At 36.0% G+C, this 22,565-nt stretch overlaps 1 protein-coding gene across 1 annotated transcript; it reads left to right on the top strand.

The window, feature by feature from the left end:
- The first annotated feature begins 531 nt into the window (after positions 1–531).
- LOC112407033 (general transcription factor IIH subunit 2) lies at positions 532–21,049 on the top strand. The gene is made up of 16 exons (XM_024756165.1): positions 532–585; positions 3,188–3,275; positions 3,909–3,986; positions 4,307–4,343; positions 4,552–4,638; positions 5,676–5,726; positions 6,042–6,096; positions 9,708–9,813; positions 11,025–11,115; positions 11,279–11,366; positions 11,870–11,977; positions 13,749–13,812; positions 15,503–15,606; positions 16,175–16,277; positions 18,459–18,498; positions 20,319–21,049. Exons 2-16 carry the CDS (start codon positions 3,220–3,222, stop codon positions 20,436–20,438), a joined length of 1,188 nt encoding a protein of 395 aa, XP_024611933.1. The 5' UTR covers positions 532–585; positions 3,188–3,219; the 3' UTR covers positions 20,439–21,049.
- Positions 21,050–22,565: the final 1,516 nt, after the last annotated feature.

Here is a 22,565-nt window from a genome sequence, read left to right as displayed (position 1 = left end):
TTTTAAACCATACACTTTCCCCCTTCCATGCTTAATTTTTCTCTATGGCACAATCACCATTTGATACAGTATGTTTTTCTTCATAACTGTCATGAGGGCAAGGATTTTTGTCAGTTTTTCATTTCTATTTCCTCAGTGCTTAGAACTGTACCAGGCCCCAAATAGGTGCTCAATAAATATTTGTGTCATTTAGCAGGAGCAGCAGAGCAGTCCGGGAAAACCGCTGCACAGCAAGCTGGCTCAGCTGAGGCTGCTGATGTGGTCAGAGTCCTTCATGCTAACCCTTTGTAAATAATAAAATCAAGTCTCAGATGCCGGATGGACGGCTAACCAGGCCTCCAACTTTCCAAGAGCGAATGCCCACCACTCTTCCCGCCTCCTTGCGAAGAGCTGGAAGGAAGCAGGACGTCCCTCCCCGCGAAGTCAACAAGGTTGCTCCGGCCTGCGAGCGCCGCGCTCCGGCCACAACCGCTCCCAGCAGCCGGAACGTTTGCGCGTCGCCCCCGTGCGCGGCGGAAGGACTTCGGCGGCGCCCTTAGAGCAAATTGTGCAGAGCTTCCGGCAGAGCGGCCCTCAGCAGGACAGGTGAGGCCGCGGTAAAGGTTTGCCCGGAGCCGAGGCGTGGATCCGAGGCCTGGGAAGTGTGGCAGCGGGAGGGGCTGCGCGGCTGGAAGCGGGGATTGAATGGCCCAGAACCGCCTCGCGGGGAATGAGGATGTGTGGGAGGGGGAGGAGGGCAAATTCCGTCTAGGGAGTTGCATAGAAGCATCTGGGGCAGCAATGTGGAGAGTAGCTCTCCTGCTCTAAGGCAGGGCACGAGTTTGGGGACTTGTGGTCCTGGGTTCTAGCTCGTCACCAGCCTCCAGCTGTGTGGCCTCAATAGAGTTACCAGCCTCTGACCCTTGAGTTCCACACCTGAAAAGCAGGACAGTTATCACCCTTGCCTGTCGCACAGCGCTTGGCAGGGTTAGGTGTGAGGGAAAGCTTCATAAATTGCGATGTGTGGTGCAGATCTCATTTGTTCACGTGTAGCTTTCTGAGCTCATATGAAGGAATCATACCACCAGCCTTCCCCAGGGGGAAGTGGCTTTCCTGGGGTTGGATTCCCAGCGATATTTGTAAGAAGATGGAATATTGGGCAGTCATAGGCAGTTGGAGATGCTGACCTAAGAGGTTACCAAGTACATTTTCCTCCAGGCTGCATAAATCCCTTCTCTATTAACTGCATGCCTTGTAAACATCCAGCTTCCCTTTGAACATCTGCAGTTATGGGGATCTTAATATCTCTGTCCTATCCCTGTAATTTCCCATTGCAGACAGTTCAAATTAAGAAGTCCTTGTATACAGTGAGCCAGAGGTGGTCCTGCTTGCAGCTTCTTTTCATATAGTTCTCACTTTGTTTCTGAACTTTCAGAGAATTAAAAGTAATAAAATAAAAATAAAATACAGTTTAAATATTGATGTGATGGATGGCAGTAGCCACCTCTTTAAGAATTTAAGCTTTTGATTTTTGACATTCATGATAAATACAAAAACACCTCCATGGAAAATCAAAATGTTCAATTTAGTCACTGTATGCTGTGTTACTACACTCATCATTAAACCTACAAGGCACCAACATGGTGTGTTGAAATAGCACTGATGTCAGAATTAATGCACTTCTTGTTACTTCAGGATACTAAAGTGGATCACCTGATCTCCTGAAACAAATGAATCTCTTCCAGCGCCAGGGAGTGGCTTGTTAATTCAGTGAGAGACACACAGAACTTTAGCAAATAATATCTGATTGTAGCAGGTGCCAGAGAAAGCGGTGATGCTATAAAAGCAGTCTTAAACTTGTCAATAGGTTTTAATTCCAGAAGTCCATTTATAAAAATCGATATATATTTAGATTTTTAAGTATATTTTTCTATAGGAAAAATGAAATAAATGAGGTTGAGGTCTTGGTTATTGTCCTCATCACAAAAATTAATCTTTGCCCCTGCCAATGATGGGATTTGTTTTGTCCTTAATGTCTTGGCACTTAGGATTCCTTTGATCTTTCATCTATGGTAGAAGGAAGTTGAAAGTGAGAATGTAGAATGGGGAGGGAGATTCCATTGGGGAGGGTGGAGGTGTGGATGTGGTGGGGGTGTTTATTACTTGGTTATGGTTAATAAAGTACTCCCAACACCAGTTTTATTCCTGATTATTATTTTTTCAAATCCTATGATCTTTTTTTCTAAAATAACATGTGAAATCCAGACAAAACAAAACGCAAATGTTTTAAATTTTTAACTTTGAAATAATTTTAGATTTACAGAAAAGTTGCAAAAAAAGAAAAGTACAGAGTTTCCATATAACCTCCCTCTTGAGACAGCCTGAGCTAATGTATAAAGTTTCTTTCCAAATGCTTACTTAAATTATTTAAATAATAATGAAATTATTAAATAATTAAATAAAATTTAAAATAAATTAGTTGAGATCAAAATCAAGGTGGGGTATCCCTGATTATTAAAGAAATACATGTTCATATTGAAAATATGAAAATACAGAAAAGAATAAAGAAGCAAAAAACCAATCATCCTTAATCGTAACATCCATCAAAACCATTTGTCCTATTTATTGAATTACTAATTATTTCCTTTTTCTTTTAATAGTTGGGGTTATAGTGTAGGTTTAATATTGTATTTTTTAAAAAATTATGAGCCATAAGCATTTATCATTTATGAATAATAATAAATTTCATTTAAAAACTTGATTATGAGAAAATTCACACAAAGGTAGAAAGATAGTACAGTGAATCACCATGTATTCAGCACTCAGCTATAATAAGCAGCAGTTGTGGCTCGTGTTTCATCTACACCTGTACCCACTTCTCATAATTCTATGGTTCTGTCCTATGACACATATTTAATACATTTTTTTTTTTAATTGTAAAGAGATGCTTATTTGTGGTGGTGCCAAATTTGTGCATAATTATTCGTATTCTTTCTTGGGGATGGGAAAAGAGTTCCATGAGGATTTTAAAGTATTTTTCATTCAGCTACAATTATTGAATAAATTGCAAAAAATAAGATGATTTTTGCATTCTGAGTTTTTTTTTTTACTTTGTGTGTTTACTTTCCGCTCTTTTCAAATTTAATTGTATGCATTTGGTGACAAACATCTTTAATCAATTCACAATCTAATGATTTTTTTTTAACAGAATATTGAATAATACAAAACAGTAAGAAAAGAATGGATGAGGAACCTGAAAGAACTAAGCGATGGGAAGGAGGCTATGAAAGAACATGGTAAGTAGGGCATTATTACTTTCCCTTCCCTTTTAGATGTTGTTTTGGGTTTTGTTTTTGTTTTTACAACTTTATTGAAGTATATTTTACACATGTTAACATTCACCTGTTTCTTATGTATAATTCAGTGATTTTTAGAAAATTTACTGGATTGTGCAATCATCAACATAAATCAGTTTTAGAACATTTTTACCACCCCAGTAATATCCCTCATGTCCATTTGCAATTCATTCCATTCCCACCTCCAGTCCTAGGCAACTACTGTGTGCTTTCTGTTTCTCTAGATTTGCCCTTTCTGGACATTTCATGTAAATGTAATCATATAATATGTGGTCAGTTGTGTCTGACTTCTTTAACTGAACATACTGTTTCAAGTTCATCCATGTTGTCGCATGAATCAGTAATTCATTTCTTTTTATTGCTGAATAGTATTCTGTTAATATGTTTATGCCATGTTCTTATTCATCCTTTCACCATTTGATGGGCATTTAGATTGTCTATAATTTTTGGCTGTTATGAATAATGCAGCTGTGAACATTCAGGTGCAAATCTTCGTGTGGACATATGTTTTCATTTCTCTTGGGTTGATAAAATTTTAGCTTATTTTTTCAAACAAGTAATTATTGCTTACAGGGAGATTCTTAAAGAAGATGAATCAGGATCACTTAAAGCTACAATAGAAGACATTCTCTTCAAAGCAAAGAGAAAAAGGTAGGTAAACTTTGTGTGTGTTACAAAAGGTAAAATATATTCCTTTAGGTGTTTCTGTCCACTTATGGCCACTCCTTGGTACTTCATTTGAGCTGTGTTTCAGGGAAACTGACTTGTAGCCTTCTAAATAGGGGGAAGGAGCCAGCAACCTAGTGCCTCATCAGGGAAATTGATCTTCAGGGACTGTCCAAAATGCCCATTATATGCATCCATAAGTTAATGATTTATTTCACTAAAAAAATGCAGGTTAGTTGAAAAGTTGTAATGATTTTTCAGGTAGTAGATGGTATACCATTAAAATGTTTGCATAATTTTAACAGGGTATTTGAGCACCATGGACAAGTTCGACTTGGAATGGTATGTTATTCTTTTTTCCTTTTCTGGTACAGGACTAGTTTGAGTTAGAGAAACATTCTGGCTTAATAGAATAAACAACAGTAAAACAAACTTTTTAAGGGAATATATTAAAAATATATGTGTAGAATATGTGAATACTAAATGATATTTTTACTTCTTGATCAAAAATGTATTTGAAAATTGTTCTTTTGGGGATTTTTTTTGGTAGATGCGCCATCTTTATGTGGTAGTAGATGGATCAAGAACAATGGAAGACCAGGATTTAAAGCCCAATAGACTGACGTGTACTTTAAAGGTATACTAAAATTATTCTAATTTATACTACATGTGAGGAAGGATGCTGAATTTTGTAAAAGAAATGGTTTTAAAGAAAGCAATCTTTTTTTTTTTTTTGAGCTAATACAAACTATAGCTAAGTAGAAGTGCTACCGGATCATTTACAGAAATGGTATACCAAAATAGCTAATTATTTATGCTCTTAATTCCACTCCGTGTTAGGATCTCGCTTTGTCAGTTATCCCTTTCTTTATTGAATCTTCATTCTCCTTTGACTTACTTGAATCAATCTCCTCAGCTTATAAACACATTCAGATTATTCCTAATTTATTAAAACCCATCCTCAATTTTGCTTATTCTCCTGTTTGTCTTTATTGGATCTTTTCCTTGTTTAGATTGTTTCTGTCTTATATGTCCAAATGGTTCCATCTTTCAAGGCCTAGTTCAAACCTATCTCATCACTTACCGTTTCAAATTCAGGTTTATTTAATATTTTAATTTTTATTTATTTAATATTTCAAAATTTATTATTTTTTATTTATTTAATATTTTTACTTCTGAACATTTTTTGAAAATCTATAAACTTAAAAATCAGTAGAAACAATGCTTCATAAATAGATTTCACAGGCACTTCCCTGGTGGTGCAGTGGTTAAGAATCCACCTGCCAGTGCAGGGCACACGGGTTCAGTCCCTGGTCCAGGAAGATCCCACATGCTGTGGAGCAACAAAACCTGTGCGCCACAACTACTGAAGCCCGCACTCTAGAGCCTGCGAGCCACAACTACTGAAGCCCGCGTGCCACAACTACTGAAGCCCACATGCCTAGAGCCTGTGCTCTGCAACAAGAGAAGGCACCACAATGAGAACCCTGCGCACCGCAATGAAGAGTAGCCCCTGCTCGCTGCAACTAGAGAAACCCCACGTGCAGCAACGAAGACCCAAAGCAGCCAAAAACAAATAAATTAATTTAAAAAAAAAAAGATTGCACAAAACCTGTTTTCTGTGGTTGTTGTTTTTCCCTTATCTAGTATTTCCTTTTTGTTTTCTTTGAACAGTTGTTGGAATACTTCGTAGAGGAATATTTTGATCAAAATCCTATTAGTCAGGTATGTAGATAAGTGATGTAATTCAGAATTAGCATCCTGATATTATTGCCAAATATAATTTATTTTTTAAAACATTGTACATATATTCTGTTGGTGATTAAGTGATTCAGATTGTGTATAAGTTTCTGGGACACTTAGCAATGAAAAGCAAGATAACTCTAGAAGTTAATGTACAGTGAACACAGCTCAGTTTATATCAGAAGTTTCTCATGTTACTTATTCCTTTTGTAATTGGTCATTTATTTTAGTTACATACATTCTTATCAAGAAGAAATAATTTGTTAAATTAATAATCATTTTTGTTTTTATTTTGAGATTGGAATAATTGTAACAAAGAGTAAAAGAGCTGAAAAACTGACTGAACTCTCAGGTATGCATAAAATTACCTCTATAGCACTCAAGGACTTGGCTTTATTTACCCAACCTTGTAACTCTGTTTGTAAGGTTGCCTAATAAGTAAAATGAAGCCTTTCTGCAGGCTCTTTAGGTAAAACACTTAAAAAACCCTCTGTTAAACTCTTGGTCTCTAAAATGACCTGTTTTTTTGTTTGATTTTGTCGCCCACGCGGCATGAGGGATCTTAGTTCCCCAACCAGGGATCAAACCCGTGTCCCCCGCAATGGAAGCACAGAGTCTTAACCACTGGACTGCCAGGGAAGTCCCTAAAATGACCTGTTTTAAATTGAGTTCTGTTTTTTCATTTTTTTTTTTTTTAACTTGAGTTCTGCACAGTCATGAATAGTATTATAATGAATGTAAATGTGTTTATTCTTATCCTGAAAGCATTAAGATAAAATTATTTTAACCATTCAGAAGATCCACTTAATCTTAAAATTAATTTTTTAAAGGTAAACCTCTAAAGAACAAAGAGTAAACAAATTGAATTGTAGTTGTTAATGATTAGATTTTCTGCTTGCATGACATGCCTAACTGAATTTTATTCTCTTAAGAGATAATAATGGCAGATTTTATTTGCTTTGGTATATGTGCCATTGCAAACTTACATCACTAATTCTATTTTATTTTCTGTAAAATACACTGTCCCTTAAATGTGGTTCTCAACCTTTCATCCTCACCAATACACATAAAATTGACACACTTCCATCATTAGTAATTTTTCATTATGAAATTAGTAGTGAAGTGTATGTTAGCCTGGGGTCATCCCGGAAACTCAGTTGGAAGTAATCCAGAAAATCACAAACTAGCTTAAGGGCAAAGGGGAAATTACTGGCTCATGTTGAAAGGTGGGCTGACTTCACATATAGTTGTTTCTGTCTGGCTTCATTCTCTGATAGGTTTTCTGAGACGTGAAAAGACGTCTATTAATAGCCCAAGTCTACATGACCCTCCTAGTCCGTAGCCTCAGCACAGGTTCCAAAGAGGACTCTTATTGACTCTGATTATGATCTGCGCATCCATGAGCCGTCAAAGTAGCCAAGGGAATGAAGTATTTTGTTGGTAGGCCTGGATTACATGTCTGTGTCTGGAGTAGGTTAGAAGCAGGGTAAGTTCCATTTGAACCACGTAGTCTAAACTGGATTCTTATACAGTGAAGGAAGGATAGTTCCCCTAAGAAGAAGATGTAGGGCCGACCCTCTTGCATGCCCCCTACCCCAAGTTAATAGTAATATTCTGTGGGTGCACAGAGATGAAAAATCCTCTGGTGATTCTTATAGGCCTCTTGAAAGTACCCTCTCTTCCTCTGAACAGAATCACTGCTATAAACCACACTGACAGTAACGTAAGTATGCTTTTTTTCTATACTCATAACACAGTAGGAGATAAAAAATTTTTTTGTATGTTATGGTAGAAAGAAAAGTGGATAGAGAGCCAGAAGATTTTGAGTGTTGGTCCTGCCACTGGGTAGGCATATGTCTTTGGGCAAATCACTTAACTTATTAGATTTGTTTCTCAGTTATGAAATGAAGGAATTAGACTTAGGTACTTTTCATTTCTAAAATTTTATGATTCCAAGAATAAATACTTGCAGTATATAGCTGACCCTTGAACAACTTGAGAATTGGGAATGCTGACCCTCTGCACAGTTGAAAATCTGCATATAACTTTACAGTCGGTGCTCTGTTTCAGTGGCTCCACCTCCGTGAGTTCAACCAACTGCAGTTCATGTAGTACTGTAGCACATACTTAGTGAAAAAAAATCTGCATATGAGTAGACCCACATAATTCAAACACTTACTGTTCAAGGGTCCACTGTATATTAACTATGGCAAATGGTTAATATTTTAAAGCTTATTCAAATAAATAAGAACACCAAGAAGCTCCAAGTAGATATATGGGCAAAGAAGGTAAACAGTGCATGCCAGAAAAAAAGAGGAATTAAATAACTATTAAAAAAGACAGTTTAGCCAAACTAGTGTTAAAAAAAAAAAAAAAGCCCACTCAACAACATTTTACATATTTTAAATGACCAAAATGAAGTTTCAAAAGCAGTATATGGCTTGCTGAACCACGGAGAAACTGGTACTTATAATGCTGATAGTCTGGTTAATTCGTTTAACATTTTCTGGAAAAGAGCCATAAAAATGTCCCTTGGAGGACTTCCCTGGTGGTCCTGTGGTTAGGACTCCACACTTTCATTGCTGAGGGCACGGGTTCAGTCCCTGGTCGGGGAACTAAGATCCCGCAAGCCGTGTGGCACGGTGAAGAGGGAAAAAAAAAGGTATTAAAAAAATATATTCCTTGAAGTATACTTAGGAAATGTTATGAAAGAAGAAAAAGCCTCACTCTACAAATATACTGTCTGGAGTGGTATGTATTGGGTTGGCCAAAAAGTTCGTTCGGGGTTTTCCGATGATGTTACAGAAAAACCTGAACGAACTCTGGCCAACTCACTATAATAGTGACAAATTGGAAATTAAATGTTCAGTGGTATGAAGGTAGTTTGCTATATGATAAACTCGATGTTTCATTGTTGTTAATATGAAGACAATGTTGAAATAGGAGGAAATGTCTGAAGAATACCATATTTTATTGAACCTCAGATTCTGTCATTTGTAAGATACCTTTATTTTATGAGCCATCAAGAAGGAAACACTCTAGCAATTAACCTTTGATACAATGTCAAATGATATGTGAATTGTTCATACCAGCTGCTTGGTGGTTTGACATGCCTGTCAACTATTCTAAAGAATTTGGCAGTTTTTCTTCCCTTCATTTGTATTGCTTAGCATGAGACAGACAGTCTTTTCAGATGTTATTTCAATAACAACGTAACACAGTTTTGTCTCTGTGGAAATCCTCTTTCTTGGGTCTTATAAAGTGCTTGTTTTTTACCCCTGAAGAAAAAAATGGAATTGCAGGCATTCTTCTATCAATGAGTTTTTGCTTCACCAATAACAAATTTACACCTCACTGTTCTGTTCCATGCCTTTCTACATAAAAATATAACCGTCTGTATTAGCCTTTCTAAAAACACTTTAAATCGCAGTTAAACTCAACATGAACAGCACAAACAATGCACATGATACAGTTGAAGCAGCAACACATCAACAGCATTCATAGGTTCGCACTTGAGCAGGCAGTGACAGCTGTGTCACAAACGCTGCCTGGCTGCCAGTGATTGTAAGACACATCGTGATTTCAGAGATGTTAAAATGTGAACATATATTAGTATTAAAAATGATGAAATAGGAAATATTAAGAGTAAAAATATATGCCACTCTAGGTTAATATTATTAAAATGTGTGCTAATAGATTATTTGTGTTCTGTTTTTTCAGTACGAGTGAGACTATATAACAAAACATTTCTGATGAAAGTGCAACTTGCTGATAAGAACCTGCTATATAAAAAATAAAATAAAATTCAAAAATTGAAAAAAAATTGCAACTTGCTAAAAATGTAAATCAAAGGGATTCTGTTGTTTAACATCATAGATATGTAAATTTGGGAGAAAGGTAAATTTATATAATGTATATATAGATTATTTTTATTAAAAGTAGATTATTCCATTTCTATTTTAGGAAACTCAAGGAAACACATAATATCTTTGAAGAAAGCTGTAGATATGACTTGCCATGGAGAGCCATCTCTTTATAACTCCTTAAGCATGGCTATGCAGACTCTAAAGTTAGTATTTTACACTTATTGTTTATAATTTATTTCAAAGTGTTTTGAATGAGTTAAGTTGAAATGATAATATAATATGTTAATATGCGTCTCCATAAACCCAGCTGTAATGAAATCATTATTGAAAGAAATATGTAATGTCATTTATAATGTTTAGTATGGTGTTGGTAAGTAATTTTTATTTTACATTTTAGTCGCTGAGGTATATCCTTAAAGGTTTTAGAAAAATATAATTAAAGCTGTAGTAATATTAGTAGTACAAAAGAAATATAAAAATATTTTATTGAAAATTGATTGTATGTGGAATTTAATGTGGTATAATAACTGAGTTTGTTGTACATTGGTTTTTATTAACTTATTTTGTAATACATCTATAAATTAATAGCACTTTTCTAGCAAGTTTAACTATGTGGAATATAGTTAAAGCCCCAAAGAAAGTATTCAATATATTTAAAGCTTATATATTTTATCCCTGGATAGTCTGTCCTGACTCAGATTTTTATACCTTTATACGATACTTTTTTAGTTTTGAAGTAGATGAGAAGGAGGTAACACACATAGTGACGGTAGGCACAATAGCAGCATCCACAAGTGAAAGCTGAGCCTAACAATGGAAATATAAGCAGGAAAGCTATAAATAATTGATAAAGTTGCTCCAAAAAGCATAGAAATATCTATTTGGTATAGAGGAGAACAGATCACATCTTAAAATCCCGTACACCATCATTGAATTAAATGGTACACAAACATTATGACTGAATCAACATGAGATTAAATTGTCTTTAAAAAAGAAGTATGTTACTATTTTCAAGCCACACATATGCACCTTAAAGTTGATTCCTATGGTATTGTCACACTTTCCAATGTACACTTTAGACTTTGTATGAAACAAATCTATGAGACTGTAAGCTTCATGTCAGGAACCTTGTTGGTCTTGTTTATCACTTTATCCCCAGAACTTAAAAGAGTATTCAAGAAATGTTTATTGAATGAATAAGTGAATCAATGAATTTTTTTTAAGTGTGTAGCTAATTTTAGAAAAACTGGCATTAAGGTTTTTAGAGTATACTCACAATTCATTCCTTTGTAATGTTGAAATAAATGGGGTTATTCTGTAGTCTAAGTGTGTAAACCATGGGTACTATTGTTTCTGAGTTTTTTATCAGTGTAATTTGTTATACCTAATTGGAGTGGTTTTTATCTTTCTTTAGACACATGCCCGGACATACAAGTAGAGAAGTCCTAATCATCTTTAGCAGTCTCACAACCTGTGATCCATCTAATATCTATGATCTAATCAAGGTAGGACCAATAATTTCTTCATAATCAAAATCAGTTACAACTCTAAAGAGAATTCTATAGTGAATTTATTACTAGTTTTCAGAACATTCTATTTTTCAAACACATTAATTATTCAATTTTTTTTCTTCCCTCAAAACTCACCATTTACTTGGATTTTACGAAGACCCTAAAGGCAGCTAAAATTAGAGTGTCTGTTATTGGATTGTCTGCAGAGGTTCGGGTTTGCACTGTGCTTGCTCGTGAAACTGGTGGTATATATCTAGAATCTTCAATATTTACTCATAATTACTATGTAAAGTAACAGTCTATGAATTAGGATGTTTTTATATGTTTTTTAAGCTGCTAAACTTAAATCAGTTCATGTCCTGAAGTACAAAATATGGGTAGTTAGATTAAATATATCACCAATTCTATAAGATACCATCTCAGAATGCAAGGAATTTTCAGTAGTTATGTCAATGTTCAGAGGAAGCATTATAACTCTTGAAAAGCTAGAAATTTTACTATATTAATACTTAGCGAAGAACTTGTAACTTGGCTTTAATTAAATTGTAATTACAGTTATTCCTAGAGAAGTCAATTTAGAGATGTTATTTAAATAAAGTTTTTGAAAAATGATAATTTAACATAAGAATTTACTTTGAAAATGAACATTTTCAGATGGTAAAACTTTTACAGAATTATATAGAAATTACAGTTCATTCTTATGTCTGGAAAGCTGTTGTTTCTTCTCTTTTACTTCTCGTCTTGTTAGGCACATACCATGTTATTTTAGATGAAAGCCATTACAAAGAATTGCTGACACATCATGTTAGTCCTCCTCCTGCTAGCTCAAGCTCTGAATGCTCACTTATTCGTATGGGTAAGTATTTATTTTGTGTTATTTAATTAATTAATTTTTATTTTTAATTTTCTTTTTGGCCGCACCACTTGCAGGATCTTAAATAGTTCCCCAACCCGGGGTTGAACTCAGGCCACTGCAGTGAAAGTGCCAAGTCCTAACCACTGGACCTCCAGGGAATTCCCTATTTTGTGTTATTTTAAAATAGACATTTAAAAAAATATATTTTGACTCAAGCTAGACTTTCTATCTCATTTGCACAAGTTAACGTTTAAGAATTTCTTGTATTTAACTTAAATGTTTTATAATTAGAGAAAGTTATGCTGTTGAAGCAATTTTGGGAAATACAGAGAAGTAAAAAGAAAATTAAACTCACTTGTAGTCTATCACTCAAGGAACACTACTTTTTTTTTTTTAATTGTTAAGGTTAGAAAGGTATAAAGACACTGTGTTTATAGAGAAATTCTTGTATTATGAAATCAAAAAAGCTATAAAATCTGCTGTACTGTTTTATCAAAGCTGTGTAATACAATTATTATTTTATAGTAAACATTTATTTGTAAATTGAAATTGAAAAAGCCCAACTATTTTGTAATTTGTAATTGAAAAATCCCAACTTTTTCAATACAAAAAGAGACTCCTGGGGCTTCCCTGGTGGCGCAGTAGTTGAGAGTCCGCCTGCCGATGCAGGGGACGCGGGTTCGTGCCCCGGTCCGGGAAGATCCCACATGCTGTGGAGCGGCTGGGCCCGTGAGCCATGGCCGCTGAGCCTGCGTGTCCCGAGCCTGTGCTCCGCAGCGGGAGAGGCCACAGCAGTGAGAGGCCCGCGTACCAGAAAAAAAAAAAAAAAGAGAGAGAGACTCCTTGTTTAATATGCATTTTTAAACTGTCAGTGAGATGGAATGCTTTTCTGCCTTGTTTTTGGCTATTTATAGTACTGTTCAACTTCTCTTTCCTGTTTCCTTATCTCACGTGATATTAGTATCTATTTCATTGCCTGTTGCAAGGATTGAGTTAATACAGACCAAGTATTTAGAGTAATGCTTGATATAAACACTCAGTACATTTTAGATATTATGTTGGCTAATCTTTTCGATTTACTGATACATTTCCTTAGCCTGTCTTAAAGTTATTTTTAAACTTATAATAATTCTCCAAATTGATTCATTAGAACCATTTAGGAATATCAACCCATTTTCAGTCACCTGATGCAAATGTTTTTTCAGTTGGTCATTTTCCTTTACTTTTATTTATTTGTTTTGAAATGTAGATAGGTTTAAATTTTTTATATAGAATGAAATTTCTCTTTTTTTATGGTTTCTGCTTTTCTTAGACTTGTTTTCAGAATTTAAAAATATATATGGAAAATAGACTACATGGGTTTGGACATTCCAAAATTTTAAACTAGGAGTATGTTCTTATATAAAATGAAAGGAGACTATATTATAGACTCCTCTGTTATATCAGAAAGTATTTAAAAATTACACACATTTTCTTTTTAAAAAGCAGTGTGTGTTAAGCGTTGTTAAATTAGAAAATATGGATATGAACTTTAGAATCTGAGGCCATATATGTGGACAGATCTTTCCCCCATTTCCTCTACTATTAATTCTTTTTTAAACTGGGAACTACTGTCAGTTTGACCGTGCTATAATAAACATATCTAAAAGTCAGGAAAGAGAACTTTTGCACAACTTAGTGGGCTTTCTGGTAGGAACATTTTTAGGTTTCTATTACTAGAATTTTTCTGTTTCCTTGAGGAAAAAAAAGTAATACATTTTCTTCTGTGAAGGATTTCCTCAGCATACCATTGCTTCTCTGTCTGATCAAGATGCAAAACCCTCTTTCAGTATGGCGTAAGTAAAAACCTTGAAATTGTCCGTGATAATGTTGTTACATTGTTAAGTCCTTCCTGTAAGTTATAAATTTAAAAGATGGACTTGAAATGTAATGGCTTTTGTAGAAGATTACTTTCTATGCAGCTGTAAAAAGGAGTGAAAACTATATATACTCCTGTAATATTACTAAGTAAAACAGTAAGGTAGAGAAAAGTGTATAGTGTGCTACCGATCATCTAAGAAGAGGGTGGAGGTTTGAGTAGATACACATACTTGTTTATATTAATAATAAAAATAGTAATGAAACCAAAAAGTAAAAAAATGTTTACTAATGCAATGTGTGGAGAAAGGCAAAGAGACAGGTCCTAGACTTTTCTGCATATAACTTGTTTTAACTTTGGAGCTTTACATTTTACATAATTATAAAACAAAAGTAAACTTAAGAAAGTAAGTCTTAAAACTCATAAATAAGACTACTGTCTTTAGCTATAAAAGTGTAATAGGGACTAGATTTACACTTCTGTCTCCTTGCAGAAAACCAAACAAAATATACAAAACTGTAGTTTTTGTATATTGGACAACAGGCAGTGCAAATAATGATCCCTGCAAGACGAGAAACAAATGAGGTGGGCCCTATGATTGCAGCTTACTGCCTAGAGAGAATTTCCAGGCTGCTGTGCAGGGAGGGAAGACACACACAGAACCAGGAGGTTTTGCTCCGTTCAGAAACAAAGTTCAGAGTTTGGGGGGTGGGGGGGTGGAAGCGGCTACCATTTTGCAGGGCAGAGTACTCGAGAGTAAAGAGCTGCACAGAGAGCTCTGGAGAGCTTCCTCTGAAGCTCCCCATGAGTCATTAGCTGTATGTTGATCTGTACATTCCTGCTGGGAATCTCCTGGAGGCCAGGGAAAGAACTGGAGAGGAGCAGCAGAACAATCCCTAGAGCTCACACGGGGCAGGGAGTAGTTCATGTTACCACCAGTCAGTGTGGAAAGGCCTCTTAACACCGCAGGCATTGAATAGAGTCCACAGTAATGAAACCAAGTTAACTTTAGACTAGCAGCTGTTCTGGACAGCCTAACAAACTTGAAAGCAAGTCTTGGCATCATACTATTTCACAGTTACGAAAGTATATTCCAGAAAAGCCACAGTGTATTTAAGGCAATGCAAAAAAAAATCCAGCACCCAAAACAGCAAAATTCACAATATCTGGCAACCAATCAAAAATTACCAGTCATGCAAAGAAGTAGGAAAGTATGACCCATAACAAGGAGAAAAATCGTAGAATGGAAACATATCCAGAAATAACACAGTTGATAGAAGTAATAGGTTTGGTGTTAAAATAATTATTGTAAATATACTCCATATGCTCAGGAAAGTTGAGGAGTACATGAGTATGATAGGAGATATGGAAAATAGAAAAAAGACCCCAATCAAATTTCTAGAGATGAAGAATACAGTGTTTTAAATGAGAAATAAGCTGGATTAGGATTAACAGCAGATTAGTCACTGAAGAAGAGAAGGTGAGTGAATTCAAAGACATTAATGGAAACTATTCAAAACAAAATGCAAAGAGGAAAAAAGACAAAAATGAACAGAGTGTAAGTGAGCAGTGAAACAACTTGAAGGTTTTAAAATCAGAGTGGCTTTTGCTCTAACTGCTCACATCTTTATATATCACTTTTTAAAAAGTAATGTTTCCCCCCACAGGCATCTGGATAGCAACACTGAGCCAGGACTTACGTTAGGAGGCTATTTCTGCCCACAGTGTCGGGCAAAGTACTGTGAGCTTCCTGTTGAATGTAAAATCTGTGGTAAGAAACCAACTGTTCATGATCCAGTAAATTAATCTTGAATAATTTCTTACCTATATTGCTATTAAAATAAATATAAATATTAAGCTCTGCCTATGTTTCTGGATTTAATCTGTGAAAAAAGACATAGATTACTTTTTTTCATTGTGTGCTTAGTACTCCATTTTAAAAAATAAACATGGCATTCTAAAAGAGTTTCCTAATTCTCTTTCTGAAAAAAATTATGTTCTTTAAAGGCAGTGCAGTAGATCTAGTAGACGTTTTTGCAGCTCTTCATAAAATAAATATATATAAGGAGAATGAGAAGTTAAAGTAACAGAATTGTAGAATTTTATTTAATTTATAAGTAAGGAAATATGCCAAGAGAGGTCACATACTTAGTGACAGAACTAAGACTCCATCCTGGAGTCTCCTTTTATGGCCACAGGTAAACTAAAGAAATGAATGCCTGCAATCCTAAAAAAAAAGAACTTGAAAATATTTAGCCTAAGTTATATCATTTGACATTTCAGCCATCATCTTTATGAGGTTTGGGTTATTAAATATGTCTTTCTGCTTTATGTGTTAGGTCTTACTTTGGTGTCTGCTCCCCACTTGGCACGGTCTTACCATCACTTATTTCCTTTGGATGCTTTTCAAGATATTCCCCTGGAAGAACATAATGGAGAAAGGTATATGAGTTTTGAGTAATTTGTATCTGTTACAAGTGATAATGTTTGAATATATTGTTACTACATTAAAAAGAGTCATATTCACTTGGTCACGATTACTGCTAATGTAGAAAATGAGGTGTAGAATGCCTTGTTTATGACTGAAATGATTCATTAAACAGATCTGGATCTCCAGAGATCTGTTAATTTCCCTAAACCCATCTATGTGTAGTAAGAGTGGTGGTATGTTGGTAAATCAGCTCTCCAAAAAGAAAAAAAAAAAAAGCCCTGATTTGTAGCATTTGCTGATTTCCATGGTGTAAAACTGGAAGATTTATCCAGAAGGCCTAATATCAAAATAATATAAAAAATAAAGAAAAGATCAAATGAAGAGTATGAAAGAAATATTCAAGGATATTTTCTACTGTCGAAGGAAAAAATTTTCTAGATTGAAAGGGACTGTCAAGTGCCTGACATATTGAAGGCAGACCTGCACTAAAGTGTATCATTGTGAAATTTCAGAATACACAGCAAAATACTAACCCTAAACATTTCTGGAGAGGGAGAATTGGGTCACATGACCTGGAATTAAAATTGTTTGGCTTCTTGTGAGCAACACTGGATGCTGACAGGGAGCAATTTCCTTCAAAATTTGGAATGAGAATTATTACCAACCTGAATTATATACCTAGCCAAGGTATTTAAATGTAGGTAGAATAGGAACTTCCCTGGCAGTCCAGTGGTTAAGACTCCGTGCTTCCAATGCAGGGGGTGTGGGTTTGATCTCCGGTCAGGGAACTAAGTTCCCACATGACGCGCAGCGCAGCCAAAAAAAAATATGTAGGTAGAATAAAGACATTTTCAGACTTGTAAGGTCTCAAGAGACTTTCTTGGGAAGCTGTGGAAGAGATGATTCAAAAGAATTGAGAAAGAGAATGAATGAAAGAGAATAGGAATATTTACCTAATTCAAAAGTGGCTAAAGAAAGCTGTAGGATGACGTCCTAGAATGACACTTGTATGTCAGATATGGAGAACAGTCAGTCTAGTTTGGAGAAGGTCAGAATGCTCCAGGAGAGATGTCACCAGAGGATGGAAACTATAGAATTCCTGATGTAGCTGAACATAACAAGAGGATATTCAGACTTCTCAGGGATCGATTGGGGCTGAGTTAGTGGTAATTAGAAAAGTTAAGCTTATGAATAACAATACAGTTATTAACTCCAGGAGAAAGTGTTTTACAGAGAGGAAAATTTGTATGGCATGGCTCAGATGAATATGTCTATGTAGTCATAATAAACTAAACATTTAATATTGTTCTATCCAAAATGACTTAACAAATGTCATTCTCAATTCTTTCTTTGTAGTTATGTGTACCCATTGCTATTGGTTCAAGATAGTTGAAAGAGAATTAAAATCTCATCTTCTGTAGTGGCAGGATCATAGCCAATGGCCTATGAAAAAAAACCAAGAGGTAGCACTATGAGCATTTGCTCAGTGCGGGTGGGTAGGGAGAGAACTGCTCTCTTTTGTAATAAATTTTGAGAACTTTTAATTCTTTAAACCATTCCTTGAAAATTAAGCCCTTAGGCATCCATTTTTATGATAAGTTAACTTCTATCCATCTAGACTTGTACCAGCTGTCTGCTGTCTTTGGGAAAGTTGAAAAATAATCATGCAAATCATTTTCTGTAGGTCTTAATTCCCTTGCAGAATACCAGCTGAGAAATCATACTCATATTTAACCTTGATGAAAAATAAAATAAAATTTGTTTAAGGAAGATTTTAAGCTGTCAGATGACCTTGGGATTTACTGTGGAATTTTCTTAAATTACTGGTATTCTTAATTCTTTCTCCTAAAAATCATATGTAAAGATAATTACAGTTGACCCTTGAACAACACGGATTTGAACTGCAATGGTCCACATACTTGTAGATTTTTTCCATAAACACATACTACAGTACATGATCCACAGTTGGTTGAATCCTCGGATGTGGAACTGCTGATATGGAGGGTCAGAGAGCCAGAGTGCCAACTGTAAAGTTATACTCAGATTTTTGACCTCAGGGATTGGTACCCCTAGCCTGCGTGTTGTTCAAGGGTCAACTGTACTTATTAATAAGAGAATTCTTGTAGAAGTTTTCCTGAGCTATTTTAATGAGTGAGTCCTTAACAAAATGATTCTTAAACTTTCTTTTTCAGATTTTGTTATGCCTGTCAGGGGGAATTGAAAGACCAACATGTAAGTTCATGTGCTTTGTAAATATTAAGTATTGTACAATAAATATTGAGAAAATAGTATTATAAGTTTTCAATAGATTGTTGAAGACCAGGCTCATATCAGGTTATTTCTTAGAAGTATAACAGTAGGTAGAGATAAAATGGGAGCTATTACAAACAGTTGTTTTGTAATTCTGCATTCTAATTTTGTTATAAAGATATTTTAGTAGTTTGTCTTCAGTTTGCAAGCTAAACTGAAATACTGAAATATTAGTTTGGAAATACTAAAAGTTTTTTTCTCCATGTTGTACTTTAGGCACTCATAACTCATTTTGAAGTTACCGTTTAAGGTGACCACAGACCAAAGGTTATTCCCCCATTGTGCCACTGAGAAAATATTTTTAAAAATTTTGATGGGGCCAATTTGAACATACAAACTTATATAAAGTTGCAAATAAGATAGATCACTATCTAGTTTTAATTTTTTGTTAATTTAGTTACATGTCCATATTTAAAACTATACTTTATAAACTGTATAAAATATTAGTTGAAAGGATGGCTTGTTTTATTCTACTCTCACATTTCATAAAACAGTTGTATCGGAGTTTCCTGGTGGTCTAGTGATTAGGATTCGGTGCTTTCACTGCTGTGGCCCAGGTTCAATCCCTGGTTGGGGAACTGAGATCCCACAAGCCTTGAGGCATGCCAAAAAAACCCCCCAAAAAACCCAAATATATATATATAAAACCAATTAAAAAAAACAATTTTATTAAGTTTTACATGCCTCTTTGACATCAGTAGCTGCATCCTCACTAGAACCACTTTTTGACTCATTTGGAAGTTTTTAAGAAGACACCATCTTTTTTTTAATAAATTTATCTTATTTTTATTTATTTTTGGCTGTGTTGGGTCTTTGCTGCTGCACGCGGGCTTTCTCTAGTTGTGACGAGCGGGGGCTGTTCTTTGTTGCAGTGCGAGGGCTTCTCATTGTGGTGTCTTCTCTTGTTGCACAGCATGGGCTCTAGGCGCGCGGGCTTCAGTAGTTGTGGTACACGGGCTCAGTAGTTGTGGCACGTGGGCTCAGTAGTTGTGGCTTGTGGGCTCTAGAGTGCAGGCTCAGTAGTTGTGGTGCACGGGCTTAGTTGCTTCGCAGCATGTGGGATCTTCCTGGACCAGGGCTCAAACCCATGTCCCCTGCACTGGCAGGCAGATTCTTAACCACTGCGCCACCAGGGAAGTCCCCAAGGGACTTTAAGGACTCAAAAACGAAGTTATTCCCTCATTTCTTTTTTTTCTTTTATAAATTAATTTATCTTATTTATTTATTTTTGGCTGCATTGGGTCTTTGTTGCTGTGTGCAGGCTTTCTCTAGTTGCAACAAGCAGGGGCTACTCTTCGTTGCGGTGCACGGGTTTCTCATTGTGGTGTCTTCTCTTGTTGCAGAGCATGGGTTATAGGTGCGTGGGCTTCAGTAGTTGTGTCTCGTGGGCTCCAGAGTGCAGGCTCAGTAGCTGTGGCACACGGGCTTAGTTGCTTGCAGCATGTGGGATCTTCCATGGACCAGGGATCAAATCCGTGTCCCCTGCATTGGCAGGCGGATTCTTAACCACTGAGCCACCAGGGAAGCCCCTTCCCTCATTTCTAAGGAGTACTTTTTTGGAAAAAATTAATTGCCTTCGATTTGAGAATATATAGTACATTGGAACTAATAAAGTTGGTAGGTGAGTAGGGAAAAAGTGATAGAGATATAAAAGAGCAAAGCAACTTGAATGTCTTCTAACTATGCTGTACCTAACTTTTGGAAACTACTTTTTAAATTTAGTTTTCTTCTTTTCACTGCAGGTCTATGTTTGCACTGTGTGCCAAAATGTTTTTTGTGTGGACTGTGATATTTTTGTTCATGACTCTCTCCATTGTTGTCCTGGCTGTATTCATAAGATTCCAGCTCCTTCAGCTATTTGATTCCAGCATATAATACACATTGAATGTGTTAAAAAGACATTTGCGACTGTAAATAAAATGATTCTTTAGAAGAAACTCCAGTGAAGAACAGTTCGAAAGGAAAGTCTAAGAAACCTATTACTTTAAAGCTTCCTCTGTAATGATTGGTAAAGTATTTACTTAATGGTGTATATCTAATACTGCCATTTTGGTGGTTTGTTGTCTGAGACTGGCTTACCTTTTATAGTTCAGGTTAATGAACTATCCTTGTTAGCCTCACTCAGGTTCATACCCAGGGACTGTTTAACTTAATCCCCCTCAACTTTCCTACCCTGGGTCATCAGAAAAATGTAGGTGAGAATGTATGATGAGGTCCATGTTTCAGGTTCAATGAAGATATACTGTTATAGGCAGGACTCTCTCTAGGGTATACCCTTCTGAGAGTGAATCAGGTTTCCATAGCAAAGGTATGTTTATTTTAAATCTATGAACTTTAGTCACTCTAGATTGAGTTTAACTATGATATTCGTGATTTTATAAATAACAATTCTTAATGAAGAATGTTATCAGTAAAGACAATGTAATCCCACCCTGGAGAGTCTATTCAATAAATCTTGGAGGAAGCCCAGGAATATGCATTATTTTCAGTTTTTTTTATATATATATATATACATATTCTTTTTCAGATTATTTTCCCTTATAGGTTATTAGAAAGAATTATGTATTTTTAGCAACACATGTGTACACACACACACTAAGACATAATTTGACCAAAGTACAGATCTTTCTCCCAAGAGTCATACTGTTTGCGCCTAGACCCAAATGGTTCTTTACAAGTAAACAGACTTCGGCTCTAGGTAACCAAATTAACTGCTGTCTTCCTTCCTTTTGCTCTGTCCACAAGAGGTATCAGTGGCTTGAAGGAGATGCCTTTAACATAATCAGAATATTTTATCTCCCCCTACTTGAAGTAAAAGAAAGGCCATGAGTAGGCACCTCTTGAAAAGTTACTTAGAAATATATTAGACACACACTCACAGTACTGTATATAAAAGGGACATTGAGTGCCTTTTTGGGGGGCTGCTTTATCTCTTTCTACAATTTTGGGGTTTATTTGTATACTTGATAAGGTTAAAGTGAATATTTTAGTTAGACGTAAGGAGGAATTTCTAGTCTCAAAATTATAGAGAGGGCTTCCCTGGTGGCACAGTAGTTAAGAATCTGCCTGCCAATGCAGGGGACACAGGTTTGAGCCCTGGTCCGGGATGATCCCACATGCCGCGGAGCAACTAAGCCCGTGAGCCACAGCTACTGAGCCTGCGCTCTAGAACCCATGAGCCACAACTGCTGAGTCCGCATGCCGCAACTACTGAAGCCCATACACCTAGGGCCTGTGCTCTGCAACAAGAGAAGCCACCACAATGAGAAGCCAGCACACTGCAACAAGAGTAGCCCCCGCTCGCCACAACTAGAGAAAGACCGCGTGCAGCAACGAAGACCCAATGAAGCCAAAAATAAATAAATAAATTTAAAAAAAATTATAGAGAAAATCCTGGTTTGTTTCAGATTATAGAAATAAAAATGGTGATCTAATAATACTGTTAGTTCTGGCCTTAGTTTCCCTCATGGAACTCCACAGTATACTACAATAATGAAGGAAACTTTTTAACATTAGGAATCTTTCTGAATAGTATGTCTTTCTGAGTTCTGTTTGATTAGAAAACTCCTTAAAACTTAAAATTCATTATGAAAATTAGATTCATTTTAAATACTTTTGAATGTATACATTTCACTTCATATTCTTTTTTATTTTCCTGAAAGTCGTTTTGTTTTAACTGAAGCATTTAGTCCATTTATATTTAATGTGACTACTGATACATTTTGGTTTAAATCTACCATCTTTGTGCTATTTGTTTCAACTACTCCATCTTCATTTTTCTCTTCTTTCTTGCCTTTTTTGTTTGTTTTTTAAAATTTACTTTAGGGCTTCCCTGGTGGTGCAGTGGTTGAGAGTCCGCCTGCCAATACAGGGGACGCAGGTTCGTGCCCCGGTCCGGGAAGATCCCACGTGCCGCCGAGCGGCTGGGCCCGTGAGCCATGGCCGCTGAGCCTGCATGTCCGGAGCCTGTGCTCTGCAATGGGAGAGGC

Source organism: Neophocaena asiaeorientalis, unplaced genomic scaffold (assembly GCF_003031525.2).
Source record: "Neophocaena asiaeorientalis asiaeorientalis breed wild unplaced genomic scaffold, Neophocaena_asiaeorientalis_V1.1 scaffold376, whole genome shotgun sequence".
In the NCBI taxonomy this organism is placed as follows: Eukaryota; Metazoa; Chordata; class Mammalia; order Artiodactyla; family Phocoenidae; genus Neophocaena; species Neophocaena asiaeorientalis.
This window is presented reverse-complemented; position numbering and strand designations above follow the sequence as displayed.

Excerpts from the sequence above, each read along its gene's own strand:
- LOC112407033 (XM_024756165.1), top strand. The coding sequence starts at position 3,220 with ATGGATGAGGAACCTGAAAGAACTAAGCGATGGGAAGGAGGCTATGAA. Across the intron at positions 11,116-11,278 it reads ATATCTATGATCTAATCAAG|ACCCTAAAGGCAGCTAAAAT; the intron begins GTAGGACCAATA and ends GATTTTACGAAG. Across the intron at positions 16,278-18,458 it reads GAAGAACATAATGGAGAAAG|ATTTTGTTATGCCTGTCAGG; the intron begins GTATATGAGTTT and ends TTTCTTTTTCAG.